General features: G+C 37.4%; 1 protein-coding gene across 2 annotated transcripts in view; it reads left to right on the top strand.

The window, feature by feature from the left end:
* Positions 1-14,810, top strand: part of DYNC2I1 (dynein 2 intermediate chain 1) — a 35,232-nt gene that overhangs the window by 2,587 nt on the left and 17,835 nt on the right. Inside the window, exons 2-8 of one of the 2 annotated variants that reach the window (XM_051812862.1) lie at positions 4,039-5,093; positions 7,820-7,873; positions 8,707-9,136; positions 9,707-9,759; positions 10,362-10,685; positions 11,961-12,019; positions 13,434-13,491. In XM_051812862.1, coding sequence (XP_051668822.1) covers positions 5,079-5,093; positions 7,820-7,873; positions 8,707-9,136; positions 9,707-9,759; positions 10,362-10,685; positions 11,961-12,019; positions 13,434-13,491 — 993 coding nt within the window. In that variant the 5' untranslated portion in view covers positions 4,039-5,078. Of the gene's footprint in view, positions 1-3,648; positions 5,094-7,819; positions 7,874-8,706; positions 9,137-9,706; positions 9,760-10,361; positions 10,686-11,960; positions 12,020-13,433; positions 13,492-14,810 lie in introns of those variants that run through there. The other variant, XM_051812863.1, reaches the window with a different exon arrangement.

Below are 14,810 nucleotides of genomic sequence, written 5' to 3'. Positions count from 1 at the left end.
CTTGCAGTATTCCTTTATGTCCATTCTTAGCCATATGTGTTTGTTTCTCCTTTTTAATGGATTCATTTTTGCTTTTTCAAACTCAATAGCTTTTGTTGCAGTCAAAGCAGTGTTGTCCTACATTTATCTTTATCTTTCATCACACCAGTTTGCCATGATAATTTTTTTTACCCAGTAAGTACTGGCACTGTTCTTCAGAACAACTTCCCAAAAGAAGTTATTCTGAAGAATAACTCATTTGTACATCTGGCTTTTTGAGGATGAGAAAAACTGGCAAAATTCAATTTATATGGTGAAAAAGAAAACCCAAGTGTCCCTGACTTTTTTTGATTTCAGACAAGAAAACATGTTTTGGAAGCAATTTAATTGATACTTTTGGACCATTTTCAGTAACAGTTAATCTTCCTGAAGCACAGTATTTGGTATTACACTTTATTTTATCCAGCAGCATTATTTCAGTCTGATGGTTCTATGTAGAGGTTTTTAGCTATCAAAGAGAAATCTTTATTGAATAGAAATGTTTCCTCAGGAGTTTTTTCCTAAAAAAAAAAAAAAACAAAATCCCCCCCCCAAATGGAATTATTAACGAAAACATAGTTTACATGGAGTTTCATCCTGGTAGATTCACATGATGGAATACTCTCTACTTCTGTGTTTGATTTTATCCAGCTGTGTCAACCTGCTTCAGATTATCTAATATAGAGCACAAATATTTTCTGTCTGCTTCAAATTATGTAATATGTAGCACAAAGAAGAGTCAAAAGACTACAATACCTGAGCTTCTGGTGTTTGGAGCAAAACCATAAATGCCTGATCTTTGGTATCACCCAGTCTGGCATCAGTTTCACTGAATGCATAAATTCTACTCTTAAGACAAGATCCTCAAATATTTATTGCTCCTGAAGACAAAAATATTTTCCACTAAAATGTATTTCTTAGTAAGTTTTCACAATAATTATAGTCTCCTTTTCTTTTTTCTCTCTTTTTTAGTTCTAAATTAAAGACACAAACTTTACCTCAGAGATCTGCATTTTTTTTCTGTTTCTATTTATGAACCTGGAGGACTAACAAAAGCATTTTGAACACTTTGCAAGAGGTCATCTACGCACTGCTCCTGTCAGTAGTATTTGAGTTTTCTTCTCATCTTCAAAAGGCCTCAGCAGAAATTGGTTAAAAAAAGGGAGAGGAAAAGCTACAAAGCCTAGATCCTAACGAGTTTCTTCTTTAATACAGAAATTTTTTTTCTTTTTTATCATAATAAAATCACTATTTTTAAGCACGGTGGAGCATTGCCATATTGTCCCTCTGAGGGGTGACATTTCCAGTAACTTTTTGGTGTAATGCTGTCATTTGTCATTCCATACAGAGGTGAAGAAAAAGCAACATTGCTTCACAGACTTGGAGAAACATCCACAGACAAAAAAAGAGAGAGAAAAAAAGAAAAGCATATTACTACATAATATAAAAATCTGAGTTATTTTATATTCCAATTTTCCAGATAACAGTGCAATAACAGATAACAGAGAAGAATATATACGTACCAAGCCAGGCAAGAGAAAAACATGTAGAAGCTAAAATTGTATTAAAACCCCTTGTTTACAACACTTTCCTTGGAAAGAAAATCTAGGGCATCCTTTTATGCTGTCCTTTTATACAACAGGTTTGTGTCATTTTATTGCCTGTATTCTTTGGACTCTCACACCCATTTTTATAAAAACGGTAAAACTACTGATTTATTAACTTTTTCCACTACATTGGTGAGCAACTTTATTTTAATACATGGTGGAAACATTCAAACACGCACAAATTTTAGTACTGTTATTCCAAAGGTGTTATTCCAGCTTGTGTTCTCATGCAGCAGGTTAACTTCAGTTCAATCCTAGGGCTTAAGTTTTGAAAAGTTCTTTCCAAACCCCCTAGTGGCACTTTACTACATCTGTAATTTTCCTCTTAAAGCTGCCCAACTAGTGTACTCTAATAGGGATAAGAAAAAAAAAGCTATTGGCAGTCAAAACTGATTTTTTTTTTATTTTTTGGTAGTAAATACATATGCATAGTCTATAGAGTAGATGGTAGAAACAGAACTTGAAGAAAAGCTGCTTCTTCTATCCAGTTGTTGGGTATCACTGTCACATTTTTTTGTTTATATGCATTTGCTATGTTGTTGTTAAAACTCAGTCAGAAAGTAATTTTGTCCTTCAGTCTCTATACACAGGACAGCATTTGGGTAGAGCATTCCTTCCGAAGCAGATGTCAAGTTCCATGTGTTCATAGCACCGTGACCATCTTGGCTAAAGAGCTCTTTGAGTTACTTCAAGAAGGCTTGTAAGACTATTTTAATTTGTTCAGGAAGAAGATATAAAGTCATAGAATCATAGAAGGATTTGAGTTGGAAGGGACCTTAAAGATCATCTAATTCTAACCCCCCCTGACATGGGCAGGGACCCCTTCCACAGACCAGGTTGCTGAGGGCCCCATCCAGCCTGGCCTTGAACACTTCCAGCAGTGGGGCATCCACAACTTCTCTGAGCAACCTGTTCCAGTGACTCACCAGCCTCACAGTAAAGAATTTTTTTCCAGTGTCTAACCTAAACCTGCTCTCTTTTAGTTTGAATCCATTCCCCCTTGTTCTGTCACCACATTCTCTTGTAAAGCATCCGTCTTTCTTGCAGGCTCCCTTCAGGTACTGGAAGGCCACAATTAGGTCACCACAAAGCCTTCTCCTCCAGGCTGAATAATCCCAATTCTCTCACTCTTCTCCTAGCAGAGGTGCTCCAGCCCTCTAATCATCTTGGTGGCCTCCTCTGGACTCGCCCCAACAGCTCACTATCCTCCCTGTGCTGAGGCCCCCAGGGCTGGAGGCAGCACCAGGGGGGATCTCACCAGAGCAGAGCAGAGGGACAGAATCCCCTCCCTCGACCTGCTGCCCACACTGCTTTGGATGCAGCCCAGGACACAACTGGCTTTCTGGGCTGTGAGTGCACATTGCTGGGTCATGTCCAACCTCTTGTCCACCAGCACTCCCAAGTCCTTCTCAGCAGGGCTACTCTTGATCTGTTCATTCTCCAGCCTGTGTTGACACTGGGGGTTGCCCCAACCCAGCTGCTTATAGATTATTATTGTTCTGCCAAAACCAGAGAAATAATTCATAAGAAGGTTTATAAATAGTTTAGTATCCATATATGTTTATACTTAGTGGATGTAATTTAGCCCTTAAAAGACATACTTGCAATTAATGGTGAGTTTGGTGGTTATTTTTGTCTAGTGGAGCTTTCATGTGTGTTTTTGTTTGTTTGTGGTTTGGGGTTTTTTGGTAAATAAAATATCGAGGTGAGTTTTTTGTTTTGTTTTAGGGTTTTTTTTCTTATAATTATATGCTTGATTTGCTTTTCTGCTACATGATAAAGGAAAATATTTCACAGTTTGGACTGTGAGGCAACTTTTACAGCATTTTTAATAAATTCTGGAAACATGAATATCACGGATTTGCATGTACTTGTCAACTGACTATGTAAGGTCAAGTATAGGGGGTTAAATTTTGTCTTTCTGAAGTCAGCATGATAAGCTTCCCTTGAACTATGGCAAGAATGTTTCTCAAATACAAAAATGCCTCTTCCTTTGCTTTTTTTTCGCCCTCAGTAGTCAGTTTTCTACAAACGTCAATATTAGCAGTAGCAGTTACATATTAACTTTTTTTTTTACAATCTTAAAATGGGCAACAAAGTTAAAAGCACCCAGAGGAATTTTCATCTGGTCTTTTAAATCGTGGGTGTTAATAGGTCGTAAATACTTGCTGTGAAATGGCACACGCCTTTCCTGCAGGCAGCGACTGAGCTCCTGCCACGTGTGCTTGGTGAGCTGCCACTTGTGCTTTGCTGCAGAAATCGGCTCTGCTATTGTCACTGGGGGAGTATTATTAACATTTTTATTTATTTCTACAGGTGTTCTCCATACCTGCCTCTACTCAGCATCTGGGTAAATGGCAGAGTCAGTATTTCACTCTTTTCCTCGTTTGTTTTTTTTCTGTTTTCCCTGCAGGAATTGTGTGCGACTTTACTAAAAGTGAGTCAATCCTGCTGAGGTATGGTTTCATGATACACTTAATAAGAGGCTGGTGCTGAAGAGGAGAACAACAGTGCTTGAAGGCTGACTGGCTGTGTGCCCCATCCCCACCTCACAATGTCCAAGCCCTCCAACTGCAGAAACCCAGCTCAGAATCACAGAATGGGTCAGGTTGGAGGGGACCACAGTGAGTCATCTGGTCTTCCCTTCACAATTTACTAACTCATCTCTTTTCAGTAAAGAGGTGATTGATGTACCACAGTTACTGAAATTAGAATATGACAGTTGGGTCACCTGGTCTGACTTCCCTGCTCAAGGAAGGTTGTCCCAGAGCACATGGCACAGGATTTGTCCAGGCAGTTCTGGAGTATCTCCAGTAAGGGAGACTCCATACCCTCTGTGGACAATCTGTCCCAGTGTGTGGTCACTGCACAATAAAGAAGTTCTTCCTCGTGTTCAGATGGAACTTCCAGTGCATCAGTTTCTGTGCAGTGTGTCTTGTCCTATTGGCCCTATGGAGAGGAGCCTTGGCATCCCCCTTTAGACGTTTATACACATTGATGAGGGCTCCTCTCAGTTCTCTCTTTCCGAGGCTGAACAGGCCCAGCTCCCTCAGCCTTTCCTTGCAAGGGGGATATTCCAGTGCTTTCATCACCCTCGCTGCCCTCCGAGGGACCCACTCCAGCAGCTCCACGTCTCTCTCGCACTGAGGAGCCCAGACAGAGCAGGAGTCCAGATGTGGCCTCACCAGGGCTGAGCAGAGGGGCAGGACCACCTCCCTCGACCTGCTAAGGACCTGTTCCCTGCCCTTCCTAACGCATCCCGGGATCCCGACTCGGCCACGAGGGCTCACCGTGGGAGGAGAACCCTCCGCAGCCATATCGGCATTCCCAGGCGGCGCCATCCATCGCTCGGCCAGCGGCTGCTCCCCCTGGTTGCCAGGCGGGCCCGGACGCGCCGCCCGGATCCCGCTTCCCGATCCCGGCCCGGCCGGACGCGGCCTCCTGACCCCCCCCATGGAGGGGGACAAGGTGAGGGGAAGCGGCCGGTGAGCCGGGAATCCCGGGGGCAAGGGCAGGAGACAGCGCTGGTGTCTCCTGTGCCGGCCCCGAGAACCCCGCGGCTCTGCTGGGGCCGGTTTGTCCCAGGAATCCCCCACCCAAGAGCGGCCGTAAGGAATTCCTTATCCCTCTAGCACAGGGATGAGGCTGCACCGGCCACACACCTTCCTGCAGAACGCGATAGGTGCTTTAGGAAAACACCCCGCGTTTCACATTGTAGATAAAAGTATGTTTAATACCCACTCATTGTCAGGTTTTAGTTCTTTAGGAACTCACATCACTTTCTCATTAAGGTGTTAAATTATGGAAAGTTTGTAGAGCTCCAAACAAACCCACGTGTACGCACGGACATCAATTACTGTGTTACATTTTCTCTTGAAAAAGCAGAAGTGTCAAGCCAGTTTTATTGCGGTCATGTGAGTCTGGATTTTGCAACTAATTAATTTGCGGTCGTGCTGGATAGAAAATGCAGGAGGAACAGAGTGGCTGGGCAGGGGATGTGAAAAGGCGCATTAGTATCCCTCTGGAAAATTTTAGATCTAGTTTCAGTAACTGTGGTACATCAGTCACCTCTTTGCTGAAAAGGGTGAACTGGTGAATTGTGATGGGAAGTTAAACTCTGATCTGATTTTTTCAGGTGTGTTGGTGCCACAGACCCAGAGGCAGTGGCACCAACAGCCACGCTGTAGGAGGAACCCCCCTTGTGCTGTTTCTCTTCTATCGCTCGTGCTCCTTACCTAGTTGAGGGCTCTCAAATTGGCAGCTCATATTGGAAATAAGAAAGATAAATATTTGTATGTAAAAAGTAAAGAAATTTTCTCTGTTTTAAAAATTTCTCTTACTGCTCTTTGGTTTCTTTTTCTTTAAAATTATAGTGAACTGGGTTCTTAACTTAGTTAAAAAGTAAACATTACATTCTGAAAACCTCTAATCTTTCTCCTTGTACATGGAGAAATGCCTTATGATCTCCCTTGAGGAGTTTATCTAAAACAGCAAGGTTCCTTATTCCACTGACTAATTTTTGCTTAGATTAAAGCATGGATTCTTAAATGGTAAAAATTTTCATAGCACTTTTTGAGTTCAGTAAATATGTGGCATTTTATGTGAGCTGAATGCTCTCAGGTGGATGAATTAAACCCCTGTGTCATTGAAATAACTAATCTTAATCTGGATTTAAATGAGTATATAGGTACATATGTAAGTACTTTTAAATTAGCAGACAGATGAGAAACTTCAATAAATCCTTTGAAAGTTTGTTTTAAACATTTTTGTGTGTATACATTTACTTATAGTGGTCTCAAAGGTATTAAGTTTCTTTAAATTTTATAAAATACCTGTCTTTTTATTAGTCTCCTGCAAAAGCAGAGATTTAAGTGAAACAACATCATTTATAAAAGGAACAGATTCTGGGGGGCTGGTGGTGAAATCTTCACACCCCAGAAAACTGGCAAATGCATATTACTGGGTGCCAGAGAATCAGCTCTGAATGTTTGCTGAGTGCTTTTTGCCTCAGCTTTGAAGTAAAGCTCAAAACCTTATCTGATATTGTCTGTTGGTTATGCTGGTTTTAGGGTATTAACATCATTAGCATTCTTTCTTTGTTTACTGATATATACCTAAATCTTGTCTAAAACCAAACCATGATCATATATATTAGAGATTTTAAATAGGTTACTATTTGAGACTATAATGCAGCATTCTGTTCTCTTCCCATCCATATCCTTCCTTCCAGGTTACACTCATACAAGTTCTGTTGAGTTTCTTAGGCTTTGTTGAAGCTTCACTTAGGAAAATTATCATCTTTGGTTTTACTTTCTCATCTGACTTTATGCAGTAGTAAATACTTGTGCTTTTTCGTCCCTTTTTTATGTATCAGAAAAAAAATAAAACTTAAAGGGCACTTTCTTTTTGTTACAAAGGCTGCCTTCTTGACATTTCTCATCAACTTTAGATGAAGTTTACCAGTCCACTACAATCTTCTATAAAATCTAAGTTTGAAAATACAAGGGTTTTTTCATGTAGAGTAAATAAAAAATTAAAATATACTGTTAAAATGCTGCTTACATATGAATTTACAAAAAAATAGGCACCATATGTTTATTTTCTTCCACCAATGCAGCTCATAATTCCAAAATTTATCAGCAAGTGTTTTGTTAATCTTTAGAAGTTAAGTCTAAATTTGAGAATAAGGGTAGCCTGATCACGTCACTTTGAATATAGTCATCATCCTCCAATGAATTAGTTAAAAGATTCAATAGATTAAAATTCCTCCTTTGCTTTAGTAACAAGATGATTTTTTTAGTTTAGTCTTTTTAGCAGCAGCCAAGCAGTCAAGGGTAGGAACTCTGCAAATGAGGATAGAAGAAATATAATCTCACTCTTGTGAGACAGCCATCATGTGTACTTTGATTAGTTTCATTATCTTTTTGCTTCTTTTCTTTAGTGCTACATACAAATATTTCATGTGGCAGTTAACTCACACATGTGATCTTAACTTTAGGCCTCTTCCAGGTCCAGTCAGGTCAGCTTTACTGTAAATAGACCTTAGAGCTAAATCAAATTACTGTTTGCATGAAAAAAACTCAGTGATACTTGCCATATACACATTAATCCTTTCCTTTGAAATACTATTAGTTGTTAAATGATTTACTTCTTTCAAATTTATTACTCAGGCTTTTCTGTGTTTTCTGCTCTAGAGAAGAACCAAAGAAGATACTTGGAAATCAGAAGAACTTAGGAAACATCTTAAGGTGATTTTATTTTATTTCTACTAGTCTGGATGTTAAGTTACCTTACAGCACTGGAATTTATTGATGGTGCAAACACACAGGGCTTCCTGCTTGTTCTGTGAGTCACTCTGCCTTGTGGGATCTATAGCAGCTCTTTCTCTTTAATGCTTTTTGGTGCACCAGGCACTTTAAATCTGCACCATCAAATACAAACAGTACAGATCTTTAACATGTAGCTTGTCACACTGACTGTTCTGGAATCTGTCTAGTCCAAGGGTATCCAGAGCCAGGCCCACTCAGCTATTTCTAGCTACACAGGTCGTGTAAGGTTGCTCTACAAATTTCTTAATTAGGTAAATGGAAATAATACTCTGTTATGGTAATCACACAGCAGTCAAGGGGATCTAACTTGCTGGCCACCCAAATCCAAGTTACAACTCTGCTTTATGTCTACTTACTCACATTCCTATATGTATATTATCTATTGTATTTATTTTCATCATCTATCATGCTTGTCATGCATTTTTAAACTCAGTAATTACATTATCTGCTGTCAAACAGGCATTGAAGCTCCAGTCAGGTACACCATTGATATTCATGTTAGGTTCTTTCTGTATTTTTTAAAAGCTTCTTATCTATCTTATTATTATTCCATTTATTAATCCTTTTTACACTAACCACAGACATAATGTTAGTAATTTTGCAAAGTAAGCCTAGAATAGATCAGCATTTTAATGTGATTTGGGAAATCAAATGAACATTCAGCAAGCTACCATTTTTTTTTTTGCACATGAATATATTAATATCAAAATAGATTGCTGAATTATAACAATAGATTTTTTTTTTAATTTCAGGCATCACAACCAGATAGTCAAAATGAAGACCAAAAGCACAGAGAAAAGAAACTGCAGAAAGATAGGTCTGCTCTTGACACAGACACTCATAAACATGAACGAAAAGACAGAGGGAAGAGCAAGGAAAGAACACGAGAGAGAGAGAGGCTTAAATCTAGTGAGAGAGACAGGGATAAAATGAGAGAGAGAGAAAGGGGAAAAGAGCACCTGAGAGGAGATGGAGAGAGATACAGAGATAAGCTTCAAGAGCCACATTTGGAGAAGGAAAGATACAGTGTACCCAAACATAAAGATAGGGAGAGTGATAGAGAAGGAGACAAAAAGCATAAGAGACATGAGATAAAGCAAATAGATACACAAAATAATCTGAAATCATTTGAAGGAGGACATAAAGAGCATCACAGAAGAAGAGAAAGTAGGCATCGTTTGGGTGAGTTGCTTTAGGTTGCTTTTGTCCTTGGAAATTTTTTGATGTTTCGATAGGAATACTCTGAACCCATACCCCGTCTGTACGGAGAGGATAAAGACAGGTAGGTGTGAATGCCTACTGACAGGTGTATCTTTAGAGAATCTTTTGGTAACCTAGTTTTATTTTGGTGCTTTAAAAAAAAAGTGTTGCTTGTTTCCCTTCCTCTGAACAGAGGATGGATATCACTGGTTTTGTTGGTCAGTTGACTTGAAGAGAACAAGAACCTTCCTGCCCAGACATTCTCTACTGAGTGACCATTTGAATCCCCAGCCTGCAGGGTGACTGCTGAAGTTAGTAGCTTGTGTCATTACTCCTGCCATTACACAGGACAATTGAGAACATTAGGAAACAAGAAGGAGTAACCAGCTTTGGAGAGAGAATTTCAACGGAATATTAATTTCTTTTTCGAAAGCTTTTGTGTTAGAGAAAACACATGTCACTGAAATACTATTTTCTACATGCTAGAGTTAATTATGTACAGAGTTTAAGTATTATGAAGTTTGTTCCTTAATTTACACATCTGTTTTCTAGAGGAGGAAAAAACAAGAAGTGAAGAGCAAGAAAGAAGGCATAAAGAAAAGAAGGTAAAGGAAGGGAAGGTAGTGAAGTATCTACAATAAGATAAAATTGTAGAATAATGAAGAAACTGGATCAGACTCCATTTCTTGAGAAATCCTAGAGATGCATAGACAGTTAGGTGCTCACAAGTGTACAAAACACACAAAATATATATCTCAGCCATTCTGTTTTAAGGAAATGCTTTATTCTTTTTTTTTTAAGTAAACATTAAATAAAATTTTCATAGCAAACAGTGGTTCATTTTTGCACAGTTAAATCAAAAATTTCCATTTGGTATTTATTACTTTGTTACAAGGGTAATTGATACATCTACTTTATTTTAGACCACCTAGTAAACAAGAATCAAATTTTTGTGTGAAGAATATGTAGTCCAAAGAATTTTGTGTAGCAAAGTATGATATGTCCCAGAAGAACTATCAGAATCTCAAGTGCTATAATAATTGAAACTTGCTATCATAGGAAATTAAAGTGACTGGAAGATCCACGTGACAGAAAGATTAAGTACTTATAAATCCATCATTCTAATGGTCAAAAATTGATAGATTTGTGAAGATAAAACAGTCCTGGAGAACTTTCTAACCCTTTAATGTTATTTTTCTCTTTCCAGGATAATGATGCAAGAAGGAAAACTGACAAATTTTTAGCCTACAAAGTTGAAGGTGAACATGTACACAAGTTAGAGAAAGATCAAGAGTTGGATAAAGAGGGTGAAAGAAAACATAGAGAAAAAAAAGAACATTCTGTTGGGCCAGAAAAAGAGAGGCTTTCAAAAGAGAGAAGTCATAAACGGTATGGAAAGGAAGAGGAAGAAAAACATAAATCAAGGAGGTCTAAAGAGGGATCTTCCCATAGAGACAGAGAAGGACAAGCAGCAGAAGTTAATGAGAGAATAAAAAGCAGAGACAATGAAAGAAAGAAGCATGATCTAAGGGTAGGTTTTGTTAAAACATTATAGCTTACTTTAATTCTCAATTCATCATAGATAGGAGAGTAATAAAAATCTGGGATTGTAAGTCAATATTTTCTGAAATTTGAGGCCAAAGTGGTAGATTAAAACACTACATCCGTATTTCAGTATCCTAATCCAGAGCTGATTCTTCCCATTAAATTTAATCAAGAAACTTGCTTATGTTAGAAACATCTTTTATGCATAAAATTCTTTATTGCTGTGACTTTTGCAATTTTTACAAACGCCTTGAGTGAAGCTGTCATTAGGCTTGAGGTCCATTCAAGTGTATTGGCTATCTCTATAGAAAGAAAATATGATTTTAATAGAAGCTATTTTCCATGTTGTCTATAAAGGGAGCACATCCATCTAACTCACAAGTAGGCATGTGGGTGTAGACCCCTCATATTTGTGAGGTTTACCTCTACTTCTGAAGCATATCTTTTATATTTCTAATATAGAGCATGTTATTTCCTAGAGACTTTATCAAAACCATGATATTTTTTACTGGTTTTTGTAAGTATTCATTCTACAAGAATGAGAGAAGGAATATCTAGTAATTTGTAATTCTTAAAAGCAGATAAGTCTTATGGAACATATTACTATTAAGATGGTCTAGGCTAGTGCCTAAAGAGTGAAGGTGTACAAGCTTCTCAAATAAAATTTCAGAAATATATATTCTAGTGAAAAACTAGTCATCTTAGGTGTAGGGGCCCACCCTGAGTGATTCCTGTGACTGACTTTCTGCAGCAGGCAACAAAAGTCTATCAGGGACTTGCTCAAGATTTGGCTTCCTTAGAAATTTATTCAAATAGCTGTTATAGGACATACACAATGATGCTTCTGTCCCAGAGTTATGCTTGGTTTTCTGAAGTTCATGGATAGAGACAAGCACTTTTGTGTTAAACAACTTATTGAATATATTTCCAAATTTAGGGAGACCTTCATAATACAGAATTCAAGAGTCAAGTCCCTATACTGGGTATTGAAGGTACCTGAGACTGTTCCTCTGTCCCTGGGTCCAATTTGTGTAAATTGTTGGAGTACAAACTGTTAAAATCTCTTTGTTTGGAACAAGTCCATTGTCCCTAGGAGTTTTTCAGAAGATCTTACAAGCAATGACTGAAATAAAAAATATGTCATTGAAGCAATTAATTAGAGACCTTTCTTACTGTTTGATAACACTGTTACTAACACAGGTTCATATATATATTTCCTCCCAACATTTCTGACACATGAATATGGTGACTTCTTTTACAGACCAGCGAATACAAAAAGGAGGAGAGGATTCAAGAGGAAACAAGCCATCAGCATGTAAGGTAAATTCAGGGATTTAAAATAAGTATATACTAGACAGTATGCACTAAAATTCATTTACCACCAAACCAATGTGCATGAATTCTTGATCTCAGATATGTGGGGTGAATATTATGTTTTTCATAGGCCCAATACAATAACAATTAAAAAAAAAAGTGTTTTGACCCTAAGGTCATTCAGATAAAAATGTATGTCTTTATATTCCATTTATTTGTTATGTATCCCATGGTAGCAAGAGTTATTTTGCAGTCCTTGCAAACTACATATATATTAATCTGGGCACTTAGTTTGTGAGACAGAAATGCTGTATTTTACCACCTGGAAGTTCACTATACAGTCATGTGGACACATATGAGGTTCGTGATGAACTATGTAGGACTCCCTTATGTTATTTATTTTAGTTTGAATATCTATACTTAGTTCCTATCCTAGATAGTATCTAAAACATTAGATATTTATAACAGTTTTGCAGTTGTATATCAAAGGGAAAGGTCCAAGTCATCCTCAGTAAAATTTCAGGGTTATATTTCTAAGTTTTATTACTAGCAAATATAAAATCTTACAGAAGTTTCCTGTATATTCCAGTTCTCTTTGCATTCTTTAATTCTCCAGCCATGTGAAATTCCTATACAGCTTTCTGAAGTGCATAGCTGGGAAAAGAGAGTGAACCATTTCTGAATGGCAAGGAAGGTAGTCTGATTTAGTGGGATGCCCCAAACCCCTGGTTCAGCTTCAAGCACTGTTAATGTTGAATCATTCTAATTTGTTACGATAGGATCCAGCAAAATTTTAATTTTTGTTGTTGCTTTTTCCCATGTTTATCAATCCCAACAGCGTCTTTGAATAGTCACTTAAGAAGTCAAAACATTCTCTTCTTGAAGTCTGATACTTGTAAAATAATCAAAGAGATTGTTAAGGAGCAGAGTGGGTTGTTAATTGTCTCCTGCTCTCTGACCCTGATTGCATTGTCCTCATAAATAAAACCCCTGAATGAAAGCACGGGTTTGAAGTCAGTCTGTGATTTATGGCTTTGATAGCATATTGCACCAACCTGCTCTTGATCTCCAGTTCACTGCAGACATTAATACAAGTAATAAGTGTGTGGGTTTAATAGTTTTTTTCCTTTTTCTTCCATTTTGGTGCAATTATAGGTGGTAAATTTGGAAAAAAAATTTGTAGTTCTTAGCTGATTATTCATGTGGCTGTTTCATGATAATTTTACGTAATAGAGGTCTGTAGAAATATTAGTAGAAATACTTCAGTTTATTAAAATTTTCAAGTGTTTTCTTCCTTTTCATGAAAAAAGACTTTTTTTTTTTTCCGAAACAAACAAAACCCCCAGAAGACAAAACCAAAACAGAACTGCTGTCTTCTGAGTTAACCAATAAAATTGATATTCTCTTTTTTTTTCAATAGGACTGTAAAAGATAAGGGAAAACTCATTGAAAAAGAGGAAAAGGACACAAGACAAGAGGTAAAACTATTTGATTTTGGAACTTAGAATGGTACATTTGTATTGAGATGAATAACAATTGCAATATATGTTTCAATATAATGCATTCAAAGATGATATAAGATTTATGTAAACTGGTCTTCAGGTATCTCCTAACCTCTCTTCCTAGATACAGCATTAGAAAATTTATTTCTTCTATATAAATTTGCTAAACATTGTAGGTAGCCATTTATTCAACTGTATTTCAGTATCTTCTATGCTTGAAAAAGTAACTCAATAAGGGGGAAGAGTTTAGATGTGTAATACAAATCATCTATAGCTACCTGAAGTATATTATATCTTTCTGTGAACAGCTGACACAGGCAAATAACAGATAATGCAAGCCAAGTAAAATGCAGCTAACAGTGTAATTCATATATGTCTCTTAAATCAATTGCCATAAGAAATGGGAAAGTATTTTTATATTTTTCAATGGACAGTTGCAGACAGAACCAAATTTTCAGCAGGCTCTGGAGAATTGAATTTATTTGGACCAGTCTGTGCAGATGCAGCCTATAACTTTACCATACAAATTTTAAGATGTTTTGTCCTATTTTCTAGTGTTTGATTCAGCTCACCTGAAAGTGTGAATTGTCTATGGTGAGGACCTAAATTTCATTTGCAGTTTGTGGAGAGAAATAGGCAGTTCAGTCCTTTTTTATTTAGTCTCCTCCATTATCTTCTCTGCCTTCACTGACAGTGTGAGGCAACATAGGAGGATGAAATCTCTACTTAAGACCACACTCAGCAGGGAGAATTAAATCAGATTCCAGGGGCTTACAATTTATGCTGTTGATTTTCTTTGTATGTTTGTTACTCCAATTGCCACAACCATCCAGATATTCCAGCATGACTTCCTAATCCTGCTTGGTATTGACAATATATTCTCCATATATTCTTTAAAGTAGGAACCCAGACAACTGCTGACAGGTGGAGGTTTTTAGTGTGTAAAAACTACGTGTTTAAGATGGACTGTTATAAACAAGTGTGTTATTAATAAAAATGACTGCTCTGTAGGCATATTCTGAGATGATGACACTAAGATAAAAAAGACTATAACTATCTTTATGAGTGTGTTACTAAATGGAATAAAGATTTTTTAAAAAATTACGTGAATTATACTATATGAATTAGTTATTGCTGAGTACCTGCAACCTCTCAGGCAGAACAAATTAGAGGAATTTTGCCCAGTTTTGCCCAGATGGACAATCTGACTGATATAATTTATTGTTGATCCAAAGACTGAGTTGAGAAATGACAAAAAGTGGCAACTAGAAGTACTATAGTCCCAATCCTACTAG

The sequence above is a fragment of the Manacus candei genome, unplaced genomic scaffold (assembly GCF_025592945.1).
Source record: "Manacus candei isolate 608988 ecotype Guabito, Panama unplaced genomic scaffold, ASM2559294v1 h1tg000089l, whole genome shotgun sequence".
NCBI lineage: Eukaryota > Metazoa > Chordata > Aves > Passeriformes > Pipridae > Manacus > Manacus candei.
Note: the sequence above shows the minus strand (reverse complement) of the source record. Positions and strands in the feature narration are given on the sequence as shown.